The 27,476-nt window shown below is 43.5% G+C and overlaps 1 protein-coding gene across 2 annotated transcripts in view; it reads left to right on the top strand.

The window, feature by feature from the left end:
- The window catches only part of agrn (agrin), a 302,452-nt gene that overhangs the window by 239,684 nt on the left and 35,292 nt on the right, over window positions 1–27,476 (top strand). For both annotated transcript variants that reach the window (XM_049581026.1, XM_049581027.1), the window contains 11 exons: window positions 1,019–1,161; window positions 2,075–2,180; window positions 4,653–4,772; window positions 5,373–5,537; window positions 7,105–7,248; window positions 9,269–9,393; window positions 9,534–9,639; window positions 13,979–14,410; window positions 17,099–17,224; window positions 21,032–21,159; window positions 26,547–26,661. In XM_049581026.1, coding sequence (XP_049436983.1) covers window positions 1,019–1,161; window positions 2,075–2,180; window positions 4,653–4,772; window positions 5,373–5,537; window positions 7,105–7,248; window positions 9,269–9,393; window positions 9,534–9,639; window positions 13,979–14,410; window positions 17,099–17,224; window positions 21,032–21,159; window positions 26,547–26,661 — 1,710 coding nt within the window. The remainder of the gene's footprint in view (window positions 1–1,018; window positions 1,162–2,074; window positions 2,181–4,652; window positions 4,773–5,372; window positions 5,538–7,104; window positions 7,249–9,268; window positions 9,394–9,533; window positions 9,640–13,978; window positions 14,411–17,098; window positions 17,225–21,031; window positions 21,160–26,546; window positions 26,662–27,476) is intronic.

Below are 27,476 nucleotides of genomic sequence, written 5' to 3' on the forward strand. Positions count from 1 at the left end.
CTGCATTCCTTTTTTTTTTTTGAATAACAAATTTGTTTCAAATGAACTTTCTGCCAGCCCAGGGGGGTGCCTCTCTCTCTGTCTGACATTCTCTCTATCTTTCGTGCTGATGCTTTCATTCCCTGCTTTCGCACATATTCACCTAATCTCCCTCAGGAGCTCCACTGTAGGTGAAATTTGCAACTTCAAAAGCAGGATCCTCCCGGTTTCTCTGCCTGCACTCTGCAACAGCCCCCGATTTGTTTTTCATAAATGGAACTCCCAAACGGTCCTGCTGGTTTTTTCCCCCTTCATGTATGGATTGCTTACCTCGTGCTAAAGTTTCCCTAACCAATTCTAAAGTCTGCACAACAGCTAAACAATGACAATGGTTTTGTGAAACAACACAAATCCTGGACAGTGATTGTGAGACTTTGTTTGGCCTTGCTGCCTCTTTTATCAGGAGCATATTCCCTTCGATCCAGAGAAGTGCACTTTTAAGATAAATAAAAGGCCTCCCAGGGTCACAGTTAAAGAGTTGCTGGGACAACTTTCTTTAAAGTCTTAGGCGATAATTAGATTTTACAGAACACTTTGCAATTAGTTGTATTCTCATATCAGGAAGCAGGCATCCATAAAGAGCGGCCTTGCCACCAATTCTCTCTGCACACTTGGAGGCCAGAGTTAATAATTCCCTCCCTTTTTGTCTTTGATTTAATTGAAATGAAAAGGATGCCTCGCTGGTTGTGCAGAGATGTTGTGTCTAATTTATTTAGTCAATCTCTTGCCCTCACTACAGTTGGTCATTATCTTGTACTACCAGCAGTGCCTTTGGATCCCTTGCACTGCCACCAGTCTGAGGGAAATGTAAATTATACTAACTTTGTGATGTTCCTAATGTGTAAATGCTGCCTTAACTTAAAGAGAAATGAAAGTAGGACACTCTTTTCACCTGAAGCACTGATGAAGGGTCATCTCCCCTGTGTGTTTGTATGTTTTATTAATTGTACTGTGTCTTTATGGTGTTTTTATTATGCAGACTGCGGCTCAGGAGGGTCAGGCTCAGGCGTTGAGAGCTGCGAACAGGACCGCTGTCGCACGTTTGGAGGCTCATGGGACGAAGATGCTGAGGACGACCGCTGTGTCTGTGACTTCACCTGCCAAAGTGTTCCCCACAACCCGGTACGGCCGCCACTCATGTGGTTTAATCCTTTAAACACATTTAATGCAATGTGTATCAGAAACATTTTGCTCAGATTGATAACTCAGTCAGACTGAAACACAGGAACATCAGACATAATGAGAGCTGCACTCCACAGTTCATCAGGGATACATCCAAATCATTTATTTGTAAAAGCACACCTCATAACTTTACATCTTGTTTCCTAATCATCACAATTTAACTTTTTCTTCAGTATCAGTAGCAATTCAGGTGATGTTGTTTTGTTTTATTGTCATGGATGCAGCATCATGCAACCTTAGTGTGGAAATTTGGTCACATGATAAGAGGTGGTTGTCGTAACAACTTAGGTGCATAGCTAAGGATAGATAGAATAAGGATAAATAATTAGGTCAAGTCATAGGTGTGACACTTGGGACATGTCCCCACCACTTTTTGAAATAGCTGGTTTTGTCCCTATCACATTTTAAAAGGATAATTTGTGAAAATGTTCTGAAAAATAGCTTGTAACATGAAAGGTAACTTATAAATGAGAACCATTTTAGAAAGGTTTATTAGCACAGTAAGAAAATAAACACATTTTTATATTTTGAATTGTTACCTGCTGCCTGAATTCTGTAATTTCCTTTATACTTAAATAAAGACATTTCCACCATAAATTGATGGATAAAAATTCACCAGAATTCAGGAAATGAAGTGTTTGACGCTCATATTTCCTGGGGGAGGACCCCCCATTACATTTGCATCTGTTAAAGGCTGTTTAAGAAATATTTCATCAGAGCCCTTCATCCTCACCAATTTTCAACACAAAGTGACACCCTTGGTCAAGTGATGACAACTGAGCAAACTATCAGTGAAAGAAGACCGTGACCAGACATTGTGTAATTTTCAGTTTCCTTTGATTCTTTTTTTCAGGTTTGTGGCTCAGATGGAAAAAACTACAGCAATGAGTGCCAGCTGAAGAAGGCCAGATGTGAGAAACAAGAGCACTTGTTGATTCAAAATCAGGGACCCTGTGCAGGTCGGTACATTATGCCACTTAATGTCATTACAGTGCGCAGAAGCACCCTCACCAAGACTCATTGTCATTGACATCCCATTTCTCCACTCATTACATCCATTGATGGGGTAGTAATAGTCTGTGGTTCGGTTATGATTCTGACAGCACTGCTGTTTGTATCCCTGCAATGTGACCACTATAGCCATAAGCCAATGAAGTGAAGAAGGTCAAGGTTAAACATGATGTGTGTGTTTGTGTAATCTGTTCAGGGAAGGTTCTCTTAACACACTTGTGACTTTTCGGCGAAGCAGTTGTTCATATCTTGAAACTGAGCGATCCTCTGGGGCTGGCTAGTGTACAGAGATAAGAATCTTTCTCACGGGCATGTGTATTAATCAAGCTGTGAGCTATAATGATTCACTTTAACCGGTCCAGACATTCTGACAATTTAAACCATTAAACTTGAGCTCACAAGCTTGCTTCTTAACCCTCGGGATACCACTTTACCCCACTTACTTTAATATAAAAACCTCTCTCTTTGCATGTAAATGAATGGCATTTATCTGCCAGAACAGTTGTCAGATCAGTGGCTAAGTAGCAAAGGTTAGCCGTCTTCCTCTCCATGGCTATGGTAAATGAAGAGCTTTTGCTCTGCTGCTAGCACAGGGCCAGGGAGCAGAGCAAAAGGCACTTAAGGGATTTCGTGTGATCATTCCAGCCTGTTTGATTCCCCGTGGGTCTAAAATAGAGAAGGATGGAGAGAGTGAGAAAGAGGGAGCTGCCAGTGTTTTCACACATATCCCTACAGATTCTTCTCCTTCCTAAGCTGGCCTCCTTGGGCACTGACTGTCACGCTTCTCTACCATCCATGGATAATCAATCCTTTTTTGAAGAGCCCTCTATGGGTACGGGAGCTCTGGGCTCTCCTCTCCTATTGGCAAATGGAAAAACTCAGATCTTGGGAATTTCACTGCCCTCCACATTAGCTATGTAAGGAGAAACTTCATTTGACCTCAACTCTAGAAACTTATCAAAACACACCAGCTCTCAGTAGCTGAGCATGAAAGCAACCATGTTTTTTTCAGAGGTTCTGATTTTCTTTAAAAAATAAATAAATAAAATTACCTCTTTTGCATATGGTGTCAACAATGTCATCTGCTGCATGCACGTTTGTAAAGTTTGCCTCTTATAGCATTTCAAACCATCTTTTGTAGCTGCCTGCAAACTCAAATCTGGGTCAGGGATTTCAGTAAAATCCAAAGAAACACTTATTGGTTTACCAGACAGGCAAACATGTGCAGATGTGCCCTTGCGGGACTATAAAAGGCTCCCTACGATCACTGCAGCGGAGAAAGCACAGCAGCAGACCTTGGACACGTGAGAGTAATATTGCATTGTGGCGGACAATGGCCACTGAAGAGGAAAAACCCTTGAAGGGTGGAAGAACATATGAAATTAAAAGTTCCTCTTGTCCTAATAGGCTCAGCACAGATAGCTGAATGGAGCGCTGGAAAGTGGCAAGTTAAATGAACTGTGTCCAAAGCCCATCTCTGGAGTGGGAAAGCACTGGAAAAAGAGCGAGCCGAGTCATCACCATTAGGCTGAGGCTCATATCCACACCAGTAACAGTGTGATTTATGGCCCCTGTATCTCCAGCCTCCAAACTCCAAATGAGCAACACAAGAAAAAGAGATCGGGAGGGGAATAGAGAGAGACAGTGAGAGGGAAAAAAAGGGAGGGGAATATTTCTGCTTTCTATCTCTGCAACTTTACTTTTCACTCCAAAGCCTGGAGAGAATCTGAACAATGATATTTTTGCCTCGGCCATCGAACGAAACCCCTCTTCCTCCCACCGCGTGTTTTGTTGTTCTCTCCCAATTTCTGGCGAGGCGCCAGGTTTTTGGGAACACATTTGGTTTTATTTTGTTGAATGTAGTTCTTTATTCAGAGCTGTCACACTAGTTTGAAGGCTGGTGCATCCTGAGACAAAGGAGCTCTCCACACACTGTGCGCAGGCAGAAACTGCTTGGCACATTCCTTCACATTATGCAGCAGGCTTTCTTTTTTTTCTTTTCTGTAACGGAGGGTTGTAGGGCAGCAGTGCAATTCCGTAATATTAGACAAGAACAAATGAAGAGAACATGCCTCCTAGTAGGTGGTAAATGTCAGCTGCCGCACATTCACCAGCAACGCCATTGTTTGTTTTCACTGGAGGTAATAGCATCATTTTCCCCCTGATTTTGAGCCATTGTGGAGAAAGTAGCAAATAGAATTGTTATCTTGAAGCTGGCTGCCAGCCTCTCCACCTCTGCCCCTCGAGCCAATCTCATTGTTGGCAAAAAGTTACATGTTGCTCGGAGATTGTGTTGTCTAATTCCTCCCCCCACCCACCAAACCCCTCCCCACCGTAATCACTCAAATGTTGGTGTTCTTCTGTCTCTCTTTGTGCCATCTCCCATCTCCCTCCTCCCTTTTTCCTTCCTACCTCATCAGCGATTTCAGCCACATCTCTGCCTGAGCTGACAGCACCCCAGCACTGCAGTCTGTCTGTGTACGGCTGCTGCCACGACAACACAACGACTGCCATGGGAGTCGGACTGGCTGGATGTCCCAGTAAGTCCTCTTCTACAACCCTGTCGACCTTTCAACTTCAGTATGTCCTTAGTTTGTTGTGTGCACACACCAAAAAAGAAAAAAAAATGTAGATACTATCAGGGTATTTCAGCATATGGGACTTATTGTCCTTGACTGCAATTACAGTACTGAAGTTGCAGAGCTGAAAACGTTTCATCTTAATCCAAGGAATAATTATGATAATGTTGCACCGTATCAACAGAAAAATCTCTTCATCTGATGATCTTGACGAATGATAGCACACAGATGGGAGAGAAAATGCTGCATCGAGCCGTTAGCTAGGGGATACAGTGCAAATGGAGAAAATGCAGACTTGGAAACAGGGATATACAGAGATTTAGTAAAGGGGAAACTCACCTAAGCACACTTTATCCACCTTTTTATTTGTGGAATAAGGCTTACCCAACATTTGAGCCCAGCATAAGTCTTTAATACAAAATTTCCATCATAGTAAGCAGCATTCAGCTGTTGTAAGTAATGTGATGATAGGGATTTTTCAAAGTTAGAAAAGCATAAACCAGTGATGTACTGCAGAGGAATTCCAGTAGAAGTAAAAAGTGACACCCGTGCTCTCCTCAGGTACCTGTCAGTGTAATGTCTACGGCTCCTACAAGCGAACGTGTGATCCAACCACCGGCCAGTGCTCCTGTAAGCCAGGCGTGGGGGGACAGAAGTGTGACCGCTGTGAGCCAGGCTTCTGGAACTTCCGTGGCATCGTGACAGAGAACATGAGCGGCTGCACACGTAAGGAATCACTTCTTCACATCTGTGAACAGTAGGAGCACTCATTTGTATGTATGCTGCTTTTTGTTACTTCCCAAAAATTGGTTATAGCTTCCTTGCACCTTCTTTTCATAAAGGGTCAGTCCACACAGATTATTAAAGAAGTCTTCTTTTCTCACTTACCTGAAGTGTTATCTAGCCATGCAGAGAGTTGTGGCTTTATTTGGTTTTGAGATATCCCCTCTCTGAGGTTTCTGCTGTGACCTCAATAGTCTATCATTATTAGTGGAATTATTGTGGAGCGGCTGTGGCTCAGGAGGTTGAGCCTACCAATCAGGAGGTTGGTGGGTCGATCTTGACATCCCTGTCTACATGTCGAAGTCCTATCCTTGGGCAATGTGTGCGTGAATGATTATCTGATGAACAGGTGGTGGTGTCAGGCAGAATGTTTAAGTGTTTGGATTGAAGAATGTGGTTCTGCTGGGGGTGAATTGACTTTTTTTAATTCTAGTTTATTTAAATTGTCATCAAAGCATTATGTTGAATAAAAATTTAAATCAATACATTAAACAATTCTGTATTCTAGATAATCTAGTAACTCCAGATAATCTCTCTGTGGATACTGGAACTACTACTGTTTTTTTTTACAAAACAAAATTCCACTCATCTCATTGTACTGAGAGGGAGCCGAAAACCTTTTGAGACAGATATCTCAAAACCTGTATAAATAAAACCGAATCTACACAGCTAGATTTCACTGGAGGTAAGAGAGAAAATATATTTCTCAGCCGTAGCGAGAAAATAAATTTCTCACTGAATTGATAGCAATACCACTGAGCCATCTCTACTTGTACGATTAATATCCCTGAATTCAGTGGAGACAGTAAAAAGTAAAACCTACTAGCTGAACTATTAACGTTTAATATACAGCAAACCTATTTGACGGCAGGTTTTGTAGAAAGAGATTCTACTGTGTCCTTTAGTCCTGTCAAAACTGTATTGAATGGAGTGTTTGCATTTGTATTCAAGTGAAGAACGGGGTCAGGACCCCTTGTTTGTCTTGGTGTAATGCAATATGGTGACCGGCTCGTGTCCTGCCGCTGAGGTATCATAGGACATACGCTCCCAACGCCACAGAGCATTTTCAGTCAACAGCAGGAAGCCTGCAGGTGCCTCACCCATGGCCTGACCTTAACAAGGTTTACCCACAGCAAGCAGACAGCACACTGCACACCAATACCAGATTCAGCAGGAGAGGAGAGAGAAAAAAAATACACATCATTGATTCTAGGAACATGATGGGGTTGATGTCCTTCCCTGGGGTTGTTTTCTTGAGTTTCTGTTACGTCCTCCTCCACCCCCTCCTCCCTCTGTGGCCCCTAAGGCTGGCTGAACTATTCCCAACCCTTGACTCTCAGACATAGATATATCCGAAGTGAAGTTCAGAGGCTAAGGTTGCCTCAAACACAGTTTGTGCGCTTTATAAACCAAGTTGTTCATATCCGTCATCCTCTCATTTTCCCTAATTGATACTTTTTTTTTCTCATTAACCTTTTTTTCCCGTGTTTCCTCTACCTCTCCATGGCAGCGTGTAACTGCGATGCCACAGGCTCCGTCCGGGACGACTGCGAGCAGATGTCGGGTCTGTGTTCCTGCAAGACAGGAGTGAAGGGCATGAAGTGCAACGTGTGTCCAGATGGAAGCAAGATGGGCATGAATGGCTGCGACAAAGGTAATAAGAGAGAGTACCGCCGCAACTGGCGGGGCGTTAATAGAGCACATAAACACCGACACATTTTCTCTCTATCATTCTTAAGTGTCTGTCACTGTCTGATCTGTGGATCAGTTCTCTCTCTGTATGCTTTTCACATCCATCTGGTTTATTGGCACACGAAGGAAGTGGCGGCAGGGAACATAATCAATAGTGATTTGCTAAATATTGGAGTGTACAAATGACATATGCATGACACATCGCCCATAGCTATTTTATTTTCTCTACATCATTCTCCACTTTGGATGATTCGCAATACTTGTATGTTTATACTTATGCATAAGGATTATTAATTACTTAGATTAATAATGAAAACAGCTGCAGTGATTGCACAAGCTAAAAAGCCAGTTGAAGGAAAGGTTAGTTCCTGCTGCGGGGGCCTGCAGCTTCTTGATTAAGATGCACCATCAGATATCGACTGGAAGTCAACCGCTTAATGAAGCCAGCAGTCCCAGCACAGTGGTGGGGCACTCCGCCACACACCCTGCTAGATGAAAAGACAAGGTACTGAGAAGTGGTAGCACATGAAAGCAGGAGCCAAGGGATGGGGGGTACTCTCAGCCTCTGTGATGTTGCAACAATGCAAAGACCCCCACACTCACAGCCTGGCAGGTGGATGGCGGGCTTCTCGGCTGCAGCTCATGCCACGGCAACTTCAAGGCTTCAATAGCTCCTTTGGAGAGCTTCGGGAGAGATCTGTGGGGAAAAAAAGAACCAAAATATCCTGAATGCACACCTTTACAAAACTCTTTTTTAGCATAGTAAGGCAGTTTGGGCAAAATGCTGTGGTCCATGAAGCAATGAATAATTCATACTGTGTACCGCACAGGTAACTAGACAATTTTATAATTACAATACCGCTGCACTACTGTTGTTGTAAAGAGACTAAAAACAGGTTAGTCACTTACAGGGACAAACTTACTGAGTAATGAAACACTGTCTTACAGCATGTTCCCAACTCCTACGCGCATTTTGAAAACAACCAGAGTGGGATAAGGGGTGTCAGGGGTTGTGGCTCTTTGTAAGGCTAGCTCAGTTACACACTAGTTACAGCTTACACTATCCCAAAGCAAGGTGTTTTGTTAGCAAGATGAAGAATTCTACTATATCAATAGTATAAATATATATATATATTTTTAAATTAACTGCAAGAACACAATGCCTGGTGCATTCATTGCTGGAAAGAATGTCGTAACAGCCACAGGCTGAGGACCAGTTGACTTTCCTCCCCGCTGTTTCATCTGTGCAGCTTAGGTTCTAAATCTTATTATAGATCTTCAGAAGTGACCATATTTGGACGAGAGGGTGAAGCTAACCCTAAACCCAGCTGCTAGCTTGGTGCACACAGTACATTTATAGCTACGGTTAACTGTAATAATGCTAATGCTAACTTTGCCAGTAGAAAATTGACTTAAAACCAAAAAACCACTAAAACAAAACGCACTTACCAGAAAAATGAAATATCCGACTTCGTATAGGGTCTTTTAGTACAAGTAAACACTGCACAATACTTTTCTTCCACTTTTGGACCACAACCCACCAGTTGGGAACCACTGCTCTAGAGAACTGTCATTTGTGCCAGGATACGTTTGTTTTTGCTACAGAGTTGGGCATTTTGTAGACTATATATTTGGTATGATGTCATAAAGAAATTGAGTAAGCTTTGAGGCATCAACAGCTGTAATACTACTCTCCTATTAATATACAGTGTATATGAATGTGTTACTTTTGTTTTATTGCTCTTTATTTAATCAGGCTTTACAGATTTTGAGAAACTAATTTCATGGTTGTTTAACAGGCAGAATTTTTGCAAAAGTTTGGTAATTGTGAAAGTTTAGCATTAAATATGCAATGCAAATTCATCTTTTAATTTGGCTCTACATTTCACACAACTGCCACAACAGATATCATAAAGCAGCTGTATGCTGTACACTGTATGACTATGGGATGTTTAACAGCCAAAAACCCATTTCTACCACAGGTCCTGAGGCTCTGACTTCATGTGAAGATTTAGTGTGCAGTTTTGGAGCTACTTGCATTGAGGTGAACAACCAAGGCCACTGCGAGTGCCCTTCACCTGACTGTGATGAGAAAAACAAAACCAAGGTGCGTCTTTCAAACTGTCCACTCAGAAATACGTAGTTTGATCTAAAAGTTTGCAACAGAAGAATATTGTTTCAGTGTCCTACAGGGAGTTAACATTTGTTCCCATCCCCCCTCTCTCTATCTCTGTCACTGTGGAGCAGGTGTGTGGCTCAGACGGGGTGACCTATGCCGACCAGTGCCAGCTGAGGACCATAGCCTGTAGACAGGACAAGGACATCACAGTGCAACACTTTGGACAGTGCACAGGTGAGCCCCGTCGTAGCCTCCATGCATCACGCGTCGCATGGATGGCCAACTGTTGTCAGGCCCCCATCAAAAGATAATGAGCAGAGCCCTGGGCCCCCAAATTATCCTCCTCCTGCTGTTTCTCCTCTTATCCATCTCTCTGTCGCTGTCTCAGAAAGTAAAGTCACAGCAGTGAGCATGCAAATGTACCTTGAATTTTGTTTCTACAAGAAAGCACCTGCACATGATACTGCAGCAGTGCTATTGCAATCAAACTTATTTAAGCAATTCTAAATTTTTTATTTCAAAAGGCACATTTGTGATTCATGAATAAGCTCAGAGTCACATGTAAGGAGTCGTCTGGGTTTAGGTTCTCTTCTGAGAATTCTGCTCTTCTTTGTTTATAACACTGAACTTTCTCAAGCTGCATGATTAGGATTGTCTTATGGCAAATATTTAGTTCATTTCACTGTGTACATAGAGTATAGTAAAGTAAGCCTTGCCCTCCCCCTGCTTGTGAGTTGCCAGGTGGGAGCAAAATCATGTGCGACACTGGAGAAAAGTTAGAATAAGAAAGAGAGATATTGTAGCGTTTTAAAACCCAACAGCTCTGTAGTTTGACTGGAGTCTGAGTTTTGCAATCCCACAAGACAGCAATGACACTTCCTTTTTGCTTTCTCGCCCCTCTGTTGGGATTTAGCTTCATCTTCAAGCCCTCCTGTTGGGAAATGCGTCAATCGCTTTGCAGCTTTACGCTGTCAGGAACACAACGCCTCTTCAGTGTAATAGGGGATGTGGAGAACATGTGTACTGGGCGAAAGGTAAAGCTCTTGCCCCTTGGTCCAGATGCAGATGGACATTGTTTGGATCTATGTAATAGGTGCTGGGACACACGCCAAGGCCACGGTTTTCATGTACACTGAAGTTGTTGCACTGACTGCCAGCTTGCGTCACGACGGGGTTCTAGAGACGCCGCCGGCGAGCTCAGTGGGGAAGAGGAGTGCCAGCTGTGTGGTTCTGGCCATGAGCCACTGCCAGGTGTCTCGCATTTTGGGGGGAAAAATGTTCGTTCACCTCTTTGCTCAGTGGGCACAGATCAGGTAACCAAATACTGTGTCGCCAGTCCTCTTCATCTCCCCTGAGCACTCTTTGTCAGACCCAAACTAGGTCATATCCATAGGACGCAAGGCTGTTGACATGGTCTGTGTTGAATTGCAGTTGCAGGTACACAGATAAAGAATCCAAATATGCTCGGCAAGAGATCGACAAGGCTTTGATAAGTCCCCGAACATCTGGTACTTACAAATTCAGTGCCGTGGGTTACCGGCAAAAGGAGCCAAAATCCAGTCTGGTTTCACATTCCTCTGTTGCCAGGCAATAGAGATGTGGGTTGTGTGTAATCCCTCACCTAGCATTGCTACACACAGAAGGCAAGAAGACGCCTCGCAGCGGACTCTTTCTCTATTGAACCCTCAGGGGAGGAACAGACAGGCGAGCGCTTGGGCCCACCGACAGCCACAGAGGATCTTTTAATTTCTTCTCCCGGATGCGGTCGCACTGCGGGTAGCTGCTCCGCCGCTGCTGTCGGCTCGGGGGTTAGATCTCGAGCTCATTTCACGTGTGGCTGGGTGCGAATTAGCATTTGCTCTGCCTCCACCCCTCACCACGGCACAGCCCTGCCTGCCCTCCCTCCCGCTGTTTACATGCAGTGCTTCCAGACTCCCGGCCCTAAGCGCTGTGGCATGCTAATGCTCACCAAGCTGCTCTGTGGCTTGACAAGCGAGCAATGCCAAAGGCCTATATAAATGAGTGGATATTGATCCTTTTTTTACATCATTGATCTGTCGCAACTTTTTTATTATACCGCAGAGTGTGACTACCACCACACAGTCGGCCACTAATGGGCAGGCTAAGAAAAATCCTGCAGGAGAAGCTCCTTAAAATCTTTCTGCTTGTGACAGAGAACTTGCAGCTAACTGTGATGTTACCCAGCTCTCTCTGAAGTCTCCCAGTTAAAAGGCAGCGCAGCCACAGAGCACAGGGAGGAGTTTTTTCTCACTTCTTTGCTGTGTCTCAGCAAAAGATGAAGCGATATCTGAGAAACCCAGCAAAAAAAATGCAAGAGCGACTGTACCAAGCACCAGAGGGAGGGCATTTGGGCCGATGAGCAAATTCTGGCGCCGGGGGAAAATGGCCACCAAGTTGGCAATGACCTGCCTCTCCCATATGGTGTTATCACCTGTAGGTTTGCGGCAAATTGGCAACGAATGCCAGCATATGGCGTCGGCAGCCCTCTGCCTGCATGTTAGGGTCTGTTGCCTTCACCATCACTCTCCTCCATGTCTTGCGATTTTCTCTTATTACACAATCCCTCATTCTGTTCCCACTGTTTGCCTTGCCTATTCTCCCACTGCTAGCTTTCTTAACCTGTCCTTTCTTTCTGATTTAAACCATTTTCTTAAGGCTTTTATCCCTATCATTTTCTTCTTGGCTCTGTGGTTCCCTTGTCTTTCCTCTCCGGTCTCCTGTATCCAGATTTCTCCTCCTCCTCACTGAACACGGCTGACACCACAAACAATCTTAATAACCACCTTTCAACAATAACTACACGGCTGAGACAAGCCAAGATGACAATGATTTTTTTCCACCATGTCACATAACTGTCCATTGCTCCACTGAGAGGAAAAAAGGCAGAAAAAAGGCAAATGGACTGTTAAACCTGATTAAGAGAAGCATCAGCTGAACGCACTGTGCTGCCAGTCCCTCTCTCCTCTTGCAGACGTGTGTTCTTTTCTTCCCTTATCCCGTGTCACGGAGCACGCTGCTCGAGATATGCACACACCCAGACACACATTAGGCACTTCCCAGGGAGCGAGCCGCCTGACGCTAAGCTTGGCACCTGACTGACAGGTGTAGCCAAGAGGAAAGGCAATGCATGCCACCATTCTTGGTGATAGCATCACTGCTCTGTGCACTCCACTCCAAATCTCTCTCTATACAAATATCTGCCGAGCTTTAAGCTGACACCCCGTGTGTCTCCCAGGCTTTCTGCCGTCTCAGTAGGTATCACATTTCACACCCCGTTGAATAATTGCCGATCAAATAGGCGATTATAGCAGTGTAATTAAGTCCTACACATAATGTTAGGCGAATCCTAATGAGACGCAAATCTACGGTATAGGGTTCTTTTTTTTATTTTATATTCATTTCACCCACACATCTATACTCATGGGGACTCGTGGGACGTAAAGAAGTAAAGCAAGAACGACAGTATTGTCACGCCTGCTTGCCTCGGCTAAATCTGAAGTACTCACTTACGTAGCATCTCCCTGCCAACTTCACTTCTCCCCCTCAGGAGTTTTTGTCCTATTTATCGTTCTTTTATCGCAGACAGTTTGTCCTTTTGCACCAGAGCTTTTTGCATTGGTAATGATGGTCTCTCTGTGGAGAGCCTCTTCTCTCTCCCTCATTTGGAGTGATTTTTATGTTGCCGCATGTGTGTGTGTGCGTGTTTGTGTGCGTCTGTTGACAGCAGTGTGTTTGTGGTGGCGTTGACGGATGCTCATGCTCTCTGCAAGCAGCAGTGTGCCGTCTTTGAAGCCCGAGTTAAAGCCGGCTTTTTTTGCCCCATTTCTATCAATCATTCATCACCGGAGGCACTGGCTGTTGGTGATTAAAGCTTTGCTACTGGAGGGCAGCATTTGAATATGGATATATAATTCATAGGCATTGGCACAGCATGCACACAACACACGAACATGCATATTGTGCACACAAATACATGCCATATGCGTACACACGCACAAACACACTACACACTACGCATTGACACCAACTGAAGTAGTTTAACCCTGTCTGGGCAACATAACTCATCTGCAGGCAAAACCCACTGCACTGCATATTACTCTAAATGCAGTATGTCATCTGTTGGCATATTCCATATTCACTCTGCATATGGATGCTCTTCCATTACTTAAGGTTTGTCAGATAAAGATTCCTGACATCTCATCCATTGCAAGGGTTTTAATCAGAGGTTGCTTTTACAAATGGGAGTCTGCATGTTTGTGTGTGTTCTTTTTTAATGTAATTTCTTAATGACAGTGTTGAGCATCAGGGAGAATGGTTAGAAGATTAAAAAAGGGCACCATCATTCAGTAAATGCAGAGGTAAAAAGTTATTGTCAACAGTAGGTTGTAATAACCATTAAGTGGCTTTGTTATGCTTTATTGGCTAATGATGTTTTTATTTCCTCCGGTGTGGTTTCTGAGGTTGTAATAGAGTTAGGTGAAGCAAAATCAAACATTTTCATCTTTGCTCAGTCATTCATCCATTCCTTGCTTCCTCCCCTTCCCTCCACCAGAAACCATCTCTGAGCCGGCAGACCGACCCACCCCCAACCCCCCTGCCACTACCCCCAGCTCAACCGCCGCCGCCACCTTCACCACCCCTGCCCCCTCCCACCCTAACATGGTGTGGGCCATGCCGCCTCCAAGGACAACCGACACAGAGACCTCTGAGCAGCCCTCGGCCTCCACCCACCCTCCCACCCCCATCAACAACCAAGCAGAACCCCGCCACCCCATCCACATCCAGCCTCAGCCGCAGTCCACCGCTGCCACCATCACCTCCTCCTCCAACAGGAGCCCTGCTCCCTCTGCCGCCGCAACCTCCTTTGACGGCTCAGGTAGCGGGGAGCCAAGCGGGGATGACCAGACCGAAGAAGAGGAGGAGCAGGAAGAGGAAGCAGGTAGCGGTGTCCCAACAGAGGCCAGTGGGGCAGAGGAACCTGTCGGTAAATCACTGCTCTTTCACTTCATTACCCATAATACTTTGAGGGGTATGTGGGAGGGGATTTTTTTCCAAGAAGGGATTGAACAAACTCAGTCTTTAGCTGACATCATAACACTTTCATGCCACCATCTGTTAATTGAAAGATACATTAACATTAGCACAGGCTTCTGTATTTCTATGCAAATCATTTTAAAGGAGACAAATGTCAAAGGCAGGCAGGCAGGGAGGAGGAAGCTTTGTAAACAGATGCTGTAAGTGTCATTTCCACTCGCTTAAGATGTATATCTCAGTTTCAGACAGAAAGGAATGTATTTGCATGGTTCACTGTTGCTACATCACCCATGCTCTTTTCTCCCATTCCACTGGCACGCTCGCTCTCAACAGCTAGCAAAACAAACCCAGGCTCTGTAAAATACCGCTGAAACCGCTGGCCCGCATCTGGGGGATCTCTGGAGCCTGACTTGACAGGCTGATGTGACTGGAAGGTTGAGGTGTGTGTGTGTGTGTGCATGTGTGGGTGTGTGTGTGTGTGTGTGTGTGTATGTGTGTGTGTGTTTGTGTGTGGTGACTGCATACCTTGTCACATGACTAGTGTCAAATCTTTCTCGACATGCCCTCCTGACTGTAACAGCAGGCTGCAGTTCCGGGGCCTCTGCTTGGACAGCAAGGGATGACTGAGACTTTTCAATCAGAGCTTTTTTTTTATTTTTCTGTTGTTGTTTTCCATCCATCCATCCACCTCGCCTGACAGCTTGCAGTAACAGGATAGGATTGATGGAACGGCATGGCCCCAATGTGCTCTTCCTCGGCTCTTCCTCCTCCCCTCTCTCCTTTTCCCAGAGTCTTAGATTTATTCTCTTGTCAGAGGCTGACCGAAGTGCTCGGTGGCGCAAGAGGCATGTAGCCTGTCTGCCAGTGAGACTCGGTAGCTTGTGGCTGTGTGTGTGTGTGTGTGTGTGTGTGTGTGTGTGTGTGTGTGTGTGTTTATGTGTGTGTTTATGTGTGTGAATGAATGTGTATTCAGACGTGCATGGATGTTTTTTTTTACATTGTGCGTGCTTGCTGAAGTGCTAGCACACATGTCAATCAGTGATCAGAATGGGAGCAGATTAGGAGACTGTACAGTGCAGATTTCAACACAGATATAAAAATCTACACTAATCTGTGTCTCTTTGCGATTGTGTGTATGTTTTATTTGTATTTTGAAGTCTTATCTTTGTTTTGTGTGTGTGTGTGTGTGTGTGTGTGTGTGTGTGAGTGTGTGTGTGTGTGTGTGTGCGCCTAAATCAGGCTATCTTCGGGGACAGTGGGGGATCTCCCTATAGGCAACATAGACAGCCACCTAGGGTGCCATCCAGAAGGGGGGCATCAAAATCAAACATAAGGGAAATGGTGAAGTGGAGTGTATGTGTTTAAGTTAGTGTGAGGTTAATATTGGGGTTGGAATTGGGTTAGGGTTGGGCAAGTGGTGAGTAAGGTTAGGGTAAGTCCCCAGGAAATGGATGTTAAATCTATGTAATGTCCCCAAAAGTGTCATAAGTAAACTAGTGTGTGTGTGTGTGTGTGTGTGTGTGTTAGTCTTATCTCCCTCTCCTCATGTCACTGAGTTTGTCCAATTCCGAGTGCACATATCAGTGTCTGAGTATATAAATGTGAGCAGGCCAGAGGTGTGCGTTCGTTCGTGTTTTTGTATCCCTGCTCTGTTGAAATCTGCCCTTATCTGTGGCCTTGTGTGTCAGTGTGTGTGTGTGTGTGTATGTGTGTGTGTGTGTGTGTGTGTGTGTGTATTTATTTGACAGCTCTCATGGCTCCCACTGGAGTCATGCAGTGTCCCCTTGCTGTTGTGCACTGCCCTCTTTCCCCCAACCAGTGCTCTCCTCTTCAGCCCAGCATCTGTAAATCTGCAAACCACACGCCAACAGATGCCCTATAAACCCCTTCCTCCCCCACCTCCCTCCTCCTCCCACCTCCTTTGACCGCAAGTCCTTGAGCAGGACGTCCCTCGCCTCTGACGTCTTTACGACTTGTTTAGCCGCTAGCTGTTTGCCTCCACGATTATTTCTAATCTCTGTGCGGCCATAAACTGCGCCACTTCGACCAAGACACCCCCTCCACCAACACCATCATTAGAGGGGACGAGCCTTGCTGCTGTTACACACTCTCATACTTCAGAGAGAGAAAGCCCAGCCACTTTTATGTCTTTTATGTCCCAAGATAGCTAGATATACAGGGACCGTATTGCAAACATGACTATATGTTTTTTTTCCTCTTGGGAAGCCTTGAAGGTAACTGTTAGCCAATCAGCAGTGAGCAGTTATCACATCGCCTCATCATTTAAAGTGCTCTGTGTGTGACATGACTGGCAACAGTGCCCATTATGTGCTCTCTGCCTGACAAAATGAGTTCCAGGTGTAAAATCAATTCCCATGAAAATGCCATATAATCACTCCTGTCAGATGCCTCTGTTAGCGTCCAACCACAGGTCAGCAGACTGAAACTCGCAACCCTCTGCAGAAGAAAGAGCAAGTTTTGGGAAAAAAAACAAAAGATTTTGTAGGTTTTGACTTTGTAAACACTGCCCATCCTCAGAGCCCTGGAAAGTCTCTCCCCTCTGAGATAAGCTGGATTGAATTTATGAATTTTCCAAAGCTTCATGAATTATTATGAGCCCCTGTGTATCATCCCTCAGGTCCCACGTTGGCAAGCACCACTGTACCCACAGCTGAAGACAGGTCATCCTGTGACAACACAGAGTTCGGCTGCTGCCCCGATGGCAAGACACCGTCCAGCACTCCAGAGGGCGCCAACTGCCCCTGTAAGTCAAAAAGCCCCTTTAAAAAACACTGTCTCTACCCCATAATTACCTGGATATCACCTTGTTCTTCCCCCTTTGTGTTTTTGTGAACCATTCATATTCTGAGGTACAGTACTGTAGCGTCCACTACAGCACTTGCAATTAGCTAGACTATAATTTAAACCCTTTCTGATTTTAACAAATATTTATGATAAATAGCTATTCACTGTCTTGCTGACAGTTGGATGAGAATACTACTTTCATGCCTGTGTGTTAAGTATGTAGCTATAGGCAGGAGATGATTAGCCTAGCTTAGCATAAAAGCCGGAAGCAGGGGGAGACAACTAGCCTGTCTCTCTCCAAAGTAAAAAGGAAAAACGTTAAACCTCAACAACACTTTGTGCCTGTCTTTTGACAAGTGTGTGTAAATGTAAGGAGCAATCCGCACTGCATACTATAGAGAATGTGTCTGTTGTATGGCTGAATTTTAGTGTTTTTTATGATTTTAAACCAGGTTTCCTTACATGTGGGCCTGAATCCCAGAGCTTCCACTGTGATTTTTTTGTTGTTGTGAATGTTTCAATGTTAAGTGCTTACATCTCGTGCTAATGATCAACCAACTATTTTTTTCACTGTGCTGAATGGTTGTCTCATCTTACGTCTTTCCTCCTATTTGTTTTTTTTTGTTTTTTGTTTTTTTTTTGTTTTTTTTTACGCCCGTCTTCAATTTATAACCTTAATTTGGTGATGCATTGAGAATCAACACAATATTTTTTTTTTTTTCACATTTAATGTTTGCTTCGGGAATAGTGATATTGTGCCATCTGCCTTAAACAATCAGATGAACAGGTGCTATATATATATATATTTTTTTTTTTACTGCAGCGATTCTTTCATGAATCACCACCCTCATATGTAAATGATCATGTTAGCAGGTGGCGAGAAATGAAAAAAAAAAATCTGCAAACAATGGAAGTTTTAACTCAGGTATTCGTAGTTATCAATGCGACGACACTTGACAGTCTGACTCTGGTATTAGTTCAGTGGCTGATTCCCAGTGAGTTTCATTTTCTTTAGTTTTTCTCCACAATTTTGAATCAAGTATGATTGATCCAAGAGTCAGCATCATATTTTAAGGCCCATATGCCTTGGTTTATAAATAACCATCAGTGTCTCTATTCCTGCTTTTTCTGTCTTTCACCTTCTTTCTGTTTATTCTAATCCCCTACCTCTCCCTTTATTAACCCCCCCCCCCCCCCCCCCCCACACACACACACACACACACACACATTCTTCTCTTTGTCAGTCACTATCTCTCTCTTGAACTATATCTCACTCTTTTCTCTCCCTCAACTCAGTCAATCTCAGTCCAGTCTTGCATCAGTTCATTTCTCTCTGGAGTTGAGCGTGGAGAAAGGCGAGAGACTACCAGAGGCCGACGAGCGCTGTTGTACCAATCAGTGCCTTCTGCCAGACTCGGTTCATAAAGATAAAGGGCTTCTTTCTCCCCTTTGCTTCTCCGTCTCTCTCTCTCTCCCTCCATCCCTCTGCTGAAATCTGCTCTCTATTTGTCCCAGCGGTGTTGGTCTGACTGATTGTGAGAGGAGGGATTCTCTTTGGCTGCCACGGGAGCTGCAGGTCATGACTTTAAAGAGCCGAGGCCACAAATTAGTGTGCAGAGTTGCATTTCTGGCATGTTGAAGGTCCCAAAGCCTTTCAATAAACCAGTAGAGTTCAATGCCACACAATCCATAACATGATCTGAAGATAGCCTTCTGCCATTTATTTGTTTCACAGAATTTACGGCTAAACAGAAGTGAAAAGTGGAGCGTCACATCTGTTGAGGTTGGATTGGATGACATTTGGCCCCAAATCCAGATGATAAAAGCGTGTGCTCTATAAGCACCTGTGACAGGTTTTAGCTGTAAGACAACAGTTATAACAAATCCGCTAAAGCCTGTAAATATTTATCTCAGCCAACAATGACAGCGCACCGGCGATCAATATCTCATTCAGCTCAAGTGTTACCAATAAAGGCAGGCAGCACGATAGGCTGATCGATATGCCGGATCTTTTCTCTCCTGAGGAGGGCTTAGCTGAGCCTCCACTCATTAGAAGTGAAATGACACGTCCCTCATGCTAGAATATACATCGGCTTCCATTTCATTGTCCAATTTATTGACGTGCACCCAGCTATCTCAGAAACGAAAAGGACTCATTTTTGGTTGTTCCAATCTTCCCTTTTTATTGAGACATCAAATGGCGGCTCAAGGTTGAGTTTAGTCCACAGGAGATCTATGAAACCTTTTTTGTATTCTGTTATAAAGCTTCACAGTGGATGTCAGACCTTGGATAAGAATGTATTAAAGGGTCATTTCACTTACCTGCTGTTGTATTCAACCATGGAGATTGTTTTGGGTTTATTTGTTCAGGTATTGATACCATTCTCTGAGGATTCTGTGCCCAAAAAGGCTTTAGTGCATCATTGCTTCTTATGCCCTATTGTGTTGCTCAGAGAAATCCCTGCAGGCTCTCCATATGTTACATTCAAACAAGGCAATACCATTCATGTGACATCAAAGATAATGACCAGCAAATGCTCATGTGAAAGTTAATGGCTCGCTAAGCTCCAGCTACTGTAAAGTCTTCCATATGCCAGTGAGAGTCAGACAAATCTATTACATTTTACAGTTCACTAGAATCTGATAGTCAAATAGCTCTGTCCCTCCTTTTATCACTCTCTTTCTTTCTTTCTCTCGATATGTCCGTCATGGCAGTGGGCTGGAAAATCACCCTCTCTGATGTTTGTCTTCCTTGCAGATTAAAAGTCAGATCTCTCTCGCTGTCCCCGCTGTTTCTTTCTCCCCTCCCCTCGTCTTATCGGCCAAACCTCGCCCATTTGCCTCTATTTTATGGCCGCTGTCACATCTGAATCAATGTGTGCTGCCCGCGAAAGCACTGTAAAGATGAGGGGGAGACAGAAGGAACACAAGTGGGGCGAGTGCGTGTCTCCAGTGTCTGCTGTCCTTTTCATGCAATTTTAACCAGGCTGTGTCAGTCACCGGTCTGGCGGCATTAAAGAGACAATTACGGCTATCTTTCACGATAATCATACAAGTGCTCTTCCCGTTCTCCCTGCCGTTGCTCAGGCAGGGGGAGCCATGATTGATTTGGGCAATTTGTTCTGCTGATTACGAGCGGCGTGGAAGCATGGCATCAGCGCCTCGCATGCTCCTCCGTTCTTCTGCTCACACACGCACACAAAACCCCTCCACTTTCAGCTTTATTTCGAGCCCTTTCCTAGCTGGCAGAAAAAAGAAAAAAAAAACGTATAGAGAGTTGATAGATGTTGGACAACATAACCCCCAAGGTCGCACAGGGAGGCTCTCTCTTTGCTGAAGACGGCACTTTTGAGAGTGCCTGTGGGCTGTTTCCTCTTTAGTGTGTGTGTTGTTTTTTCCTTTATGTATTTGTGTGTCTGTCTAACTTGTTGTCTCTTTACCCAGCCCTCCATGCCTCGGCCAGCTTTTGGGATGAGTCTCAGTCTGGTAAAACTGGCCCGTTTTTCCACCTTCCCTCCTTCTTTGTTCCTTCCTTCCTTCTCTCATATCTCACAGTCCACCTCTTTCACCACCACAACCTCCACCACCACTACGCCCTCCCCAACTCCAAACACACAAGAACACACGATCCATCACTAACCCAAAAACTGGCACCACCCCCAAAATGAGCACTGTGTGAAGGCAGCAGGAACTGAGTGATAGAGGAAGGTTTTGAGCTATGATGTTACAGTATCACATCATCTTTCCTCACCTCCTCTCCTTGCAGCCACCATGAGGTTCAGCGGTTTCCTACACTTGGACCAGGTTGAGGGCCAGGAGATTTTCTACACCCCCGAGATGGAGGACCCCAAGTCGGAGCTGTTTGGAGAGACGGCCCGTAGCATAGAGAGTGCTGTAAGTGTAGTGTTGGAAATATAGCTCAAGTAACAATAATGATATTTGTTGGCTAAATCTACTTAAACAATTTTTGCCCACATCAATTTGTTTGCATTCACTATCAAAGTGAGACCATGAAACTGTCTAAAGAATTCATCCACAATAAATCACGTGATTTTGGATACTGACCGATGAATTCACTAAAGGATAGCACGGCTTTCGCTACACCTGCACAAATAAGACCAAATGAAACTGTGTAATCCTCACAGCACTTGCAAATGGTCAAAATCCCTCCTAACTGCGCTGCCAAGCAAATAGCTTCTGGTGCTCCTGTACTATTTGCACATATTTAAATGAGGTAATGTGCATCCATTTGGCGCAACATTGGCCCCTTTCTATGCAAATGAGCTTAGTTGCAAAAGCTGTCCAAGTCACAAAGATCAGCGCCACCAGCCACACACAGTTACAGTGGAATTATTAACATCTTCAACTAGTTGGTGGTAGTAAAGCGAGGATCATTCCATCTTCCTGTGCAGGATGAAAGTGTGCATTTGAAAATACCAACAGCACTAAGCTATATTCAATCCCATATACAGTTTCTTTCTGTGATGTCTAAATTCCTTGCCTGAAGTTATGAGCAGTACCTCTGCACCCCGTCGTTCAGGACCTTCAGCTTGCTGTCTGAAAATATCACTTTTTATTTTTCTCTTTACCATTGTTCTGCCTAATGTGTTCTTGGTGCAAAGGCAACACATAGACTTTGCTAAATGGATGGATAATTGCAGTCAGACACAAAAAGGGGACAAATTGCATTCGGCTGCAAAACTTTATGGGAGTATTTGCACTGTATAATATCGTTAGCGCAATAATCTTCTGTGAATCAGAAGAGGCAGTTGTGGTTGCAAGTGTTGTGCGATTCATGATGTTATCAGCAGCCGCAATCCATTATTTGTGAATTTGCCCCTGAGAGATTTTGCTGCTACAGCTTTACTTGGTAACCAGTAGCTTATGGCGGCTAGGCTTTGGTAGCCTACTGGAATAATCAAATCAATTGCTTTTTCAGTCCAATAGATACAGTTTGCTGCAATAAAAATGACTGAGGTGAGATGAAATGACTGAAACTTTAGAGTATTAGATAAAACAGATGTTGAGGGACATAATTAGCAGTTGAAAAAAGGTGATAAATCGCAGTGTATCCCAATATAGCCACTGTACGAAATTTTGCCATGAAATTTTGTGACACAAACACAAAGGTGATCGTCATCCTGGAGGAAATTTTACTCTACTCTGCTTGCACTATTGTTACACTTCATTTTAGCATGTCACAGTTTAACATTTAATTTCAAGTAAAACACAGCTGCCTCACCAGGACACATGTTTACTGTCTCCTGCTTGTGTTCCAAGGTCCTATAATGATAATGTCTTTAAAGCTGCACTAATCAATATTTTGTACATTAGCTATGGATCAAATGACTGTGTGAAGTGTAAGGTATCACTTGTGATGAACCCACAGAGAACACAGATCTTCACCTCTGCTGTTTTTAATCCTGCTTTAAAGCAACTGAATCAAGTGATGATCTCCACATCCTGTTCAGCAAACATAACATAGTCTAGCTTTAAATATTCCCATCAATCTTCATGTCAAGAGTGAAAAAAACAACATTCAAAGCATCGTAAGACACTAAAACTCTTCACCAAGAGCCAGACTAATCAAATTTCTTGACCTCCTTCAGGCAGCCAGGTTTCATCACAGGTTTTACAGACTTGACAACCCTGAAGCTGCTGAGTAATATTGTGTCACACTGGGCTGGAGTGATTTCTCTGGTCGGTGATCTGATAGAAAAATAACAATGATAAAAAACATATTTACCACCTGCAGTCAGAGAGGAACATACATCATATCAGAGGAAGACAACATAGGCTTGCTGATATTTGATTTTTAATAAAAGGGCAATATTGGCAAACTGTTACATCAGGTTAGAAAGGAATATAGCACCTGAATGCCAGTCATTTGACCCACGCAGGTGGATCAGAATGAAACAAGACTCTTCACGAGATAGCAGTCCATCATGGTGGTTCAATAATTATTTTTCATAAACATTAACATCAAAACTTCCTCACATATACTGCCGGCTAATTAAGAATTTTCACAGAACTTGGGCTGGGGCTTTTAATTTCAAGCACAGCATTAAAGCTTTAGGGCTGAGTTAGCATAGACACAACACAAGGCTTCCAGAAACGCTTCAAGTTTAATAAGAGAACTATAAAGAAAAAAAACTAACAGCTCTCTGCAGACTTGTGCAAAGACTAATTTGTCAATCGCTTGCCAAACACTTCACAGCAACAGAAAGCAGCATCTCATGTGAGATTAATTAGGATTTTTTCAAATATTTTGAAAAAATCAAGTCTTATTTTGGATATGAGTCTCATAAGTTTCTGGACAAGATGCTAGTTGCTGTTCATCAGCCAAGGCTGAGGCAGGCGTAGAGCCTGTACAGTAATCACAGTTTGGCCCGGGCAGTTCACCCTGCTCGAATTTCTCCGCTGTCCATTTTCTCTGTTGAGCTCAGACCTTTGAACAAATGTCTCTGTTGTCAAGCCAGGGCCTCGCTCCTCTGATGAAACGGGGACGTGTGTGTGTGTCTGTGTACACAGTACACATCTACCAGCTGTTGAATTGGTGTCACTAGCCCCCACTGGGACCTAATCTACTACCTCACAGCGATTTGTGCGTGTGTGCGCTTGTTACACTCCAAGCCCATGTGTCTCTGAAGCCTGGTGTGCCACTTGATAGCAACCACCCCCTCTTCATCTCCAAACACGCACACCGAGCACACACACACACACACACACACACACACACACACACGGGCAAACACACACACAGTGCTCACACAGATATATAGCATAGGAATCAAGCCTCAGCAACCTGTTACAATTAGTAAATAAATTAGGATATATATAAGAGAAAGAAGAGGAGAGGAAAGAGCCATCGGGAGGTTTCTAGGTCAGAGTGTCCACAAGAGAGTTTGTCCATCATTTCCATCCCTAAGCCAGCTTTAGAGGATTTTATTTTTGACCCGTCTACTTTGCCGTCACACCTCAACCCACAAATTAGAGACGTTCAGCACATGAAGGGAATAATCTGAGTCCTCAAGCTGACTTGAGTGTGCTGAATCGTCAGCCTCGCTGATCAAATCAGCAGCTGTTTGCATCCGAGCACACCTTGCCAGGATCTGAAAACGTCATAATATACAGTATCTTAGTTTTTTGCGGTGGGGTATATTGGCAGACATGGTATATAATATTCTTACCTATGTTTTTATCAGTGTATAATCATATAAAACAATGAGTCATTATGTTTTGTTTCCTTAGAATGAGCCATTTATATCTACAAACAGAGCTTCTACTCATTACAGAAAAGTGTGGAATTTGATATGAGTAATTTCCAAGACAGGATAAGTATTGAAAAACATATTTTTGTTTCCAGACTGTCGCCCCAATTGTGCTTTCTAAAAGATAAAATTCAGAATCTCTAAAATAAATTGATCATACGAGCAAAGTTTTTCATGCTGTTGGGAGTAGGCAGCCGGCACAGCCGAAATGTTTCCCTCTGTGTGAGAGAGTGTGGGCCAGAGCACGCTTGATATTGTTAAAAGCATAACAAGAAGTATGACGTGTGACTTAACACACACTCCTACACAGAGCTGCCTCTACGCAGAGCTGTACATCACAGCATGCAAAACAGCTCTGCCCCAAGTGCCTTGTAACTGAATCAAATCCAGACATCTCTGACCAAATTAGCTTGAAAAAGACAATGCAGCAATATCTTTGAATTGCATATATACATAGCATCACAGATAACCAAATGTTAAGCTTATCTGAACATTTGTGAGTTATGCAGTGATGTATTTATCAGAAAAGTAAGCAGCAGTCTATCTTTTCTGCAATATGATCATTCCATTAACACAGTAAATAAAGATGCAGGAAAATTTAATTATTTAACTTTTTTCAACTCATTGTAAGTGCATATTTATAAAAGAGACTTAAAAAAAATAGTACAAGTATAGGTATCACAGGTTAGTTTGCTTCCTTTTTGGCAGAGAAACTTGTCTGAGTTTGGTATGAATTGATTTATATGAGCTACAGTGTGTAGCTACATTTTTCTGGCACTTCTTTGGCAACATAACAGCATGCATAGTCAGAATGCAACATACATGTCAACAGTTGGATTGTAAAACTATTTAGTTAGGCAATAAACATCAAGCTATTTGTACTTAGATTTCAAATATGTAAAATCTATTTATTGCGAGATTTTAAAATTTGAGTCTGGAAAAGTATGACATGTTGAAATGGAAAATGTGAAGGAACCCTGTACATACGCAGCAGGGCCTCCTCCACTAAGTTTGCCATGTTGCTCCTGAAGTAGCCCAGAATGACAAAGTAAAGAATGGCTCTAGATAGGGCCATTTGCATTTTAGCATCAGTCACTGTATGAAATGATTAGAGTAAGCAAAATGACTATTCGTTTCCATCACAAAACTCAAGAGTTCCAGCTGAGTATGTCTCTTTCATAGAAGTCTCACATAATGGGGAAATCTTATTTAAAAACATCATTTTGTGGACAATGATTGGCTTTGGTAAAATATCGGTGAGATGCAGATAGGGCGTGTGGAGGAGTGCTCAGTGGAAACAGTGGAAGTGGCCACTCAGAGGATCCTCGAGTAAAGTGGGTTAGAAGGCCCAGTGGCTCCTGCAATTGTAACCAGCAGCTGAAATGAGGACGAGGCGGGAGGATTTTCCTCTTGTCTCTTGTTGCTTTCGAGTGTGTGAATAGGAATAATCCACCAGCATGCAGTCAAGAACAGAATAATGAGGGAAACACTGACTGTATGTGTAACTTTTTTTAAGTTCTAGCATGAAAATGCTCCAATTTTTAGATAAAATATTGGCCCAGATTTTTTGGCTTCAGGCAGCTTCAGTCTTACTGCTGTAATATCCCCGTTGGCTTTAAAAACATTTTAGTCAAACCTCCTTATGGAGTTCTTCTGGCTGTTACAAGTTGCACACAGGCCGGTGGAGGGGGGGGGGGGCATCAGAAGCAAAACCAATCAGGAGCACATGTCAGGGTTGCACGACATTTATCTTAGCTCCTCCCGAACTCTATAATTAATGCCACGGCTGCAGCTAAATGTCAATTTGTGCACCCACACCCGATAGGTTTCTTCTCTGCACCCCAATTTGAGAGGCAGTCTTTCTTCCTTGGAGATAGAGTACAGTCTTCTGGAATTGGACTCGCTGCTATGATAGCGTGGAGCTCATTACCAGCCTCATTTATCATCTCTTCCCTCTGTCCATTCCCTCCTCCCTCCTTCTCTCTGTCTCTCTGTCTCTCTCTACCTCAGCTCAATGAGTTGTTCAGGAAGTCAGAGGTGCGCAAAGACTTTATGAGCGTCCGTGTCCGGAGCCTGGCACCCAGCAACTCCATCCTGGCCTTTGTGGAGGCCCACTTCAAACCAGGTGAGAGATCTTAATGTAGAGTAAAAGATTTAAAAAAAATAAAAAATAAAAAAAACCTGAAAGATGGTGAAGTATAGTAGCCTATAGAGAAGGATATGTGCTGGGTTTGTTCCCTTTGTCTTTCAGCAACCAAGACAAAAATTACTTGCTTGAAATAAATGAAACTGGGATAAAAGTTAGGCCACCGGCCAATGAAGACCTAATTATTTTTTTATGCAGCATAAGTGACCATATCACCATTTTTAAAACACTTAACATTTTCACTGGTAACTCTTGGACTGTAAGGCGGAGAGGCTAAATTTGTTCTCTCCTTGATTCCTTGGTCTGGCACTCTATTCGGGATTTTTTATTACTCCTCCTACACAATTCATTCAGTGCTCACTAAATTAAGTGCATAACATTTTTGAATAATATTTTGACTATTCCATTCCTGAAAGAACAGCAATAACAACCAAATTGTACCTGCAGATAACCACTCTGAGTGACCCTGCAAACACAAATGGCATGTTGTCTCTACAGCAGGTGGCACTACAGCCACAAAACTCATTGAAATGGCCATGAGTCATCTATTTGAAATTTTGTTCACTTCTGCCTCATAAAAAGCATAAAGTTGATTTAAGTTTTTCTAAAAAAAAAAAAAGTCATTCTTATTTTATTGTTATGTGTATTCTCTTTCAGATCAGGATGCAGGTTAAGAACTTTTCTATTATTACAATAACAAATAAAGAGGATTGTGCATCCTTGGCAGAGATATGCACTCTCTCAGTGCTTTCCACTTATTTTTTATTTGGCTCATAACATTGCAAGGCACTGAA

The sequence above is a fragment of the Epinephelus fuscoguttatus genome, linkage group LG7 (assembly GCF_011397635.1).
Source record: "Epinephelus fuscoguttatus linkage group LG7, E.fuscoguttatus.final_Chr_v1".
Taxonomy (NCBI): domain Eukaryota; kingdom Metazoa; phylum Chordata; class Actinopteri; order Perciformes; family Serranidae; genus Epinephelus; species Epinephelus fuscoguttatus.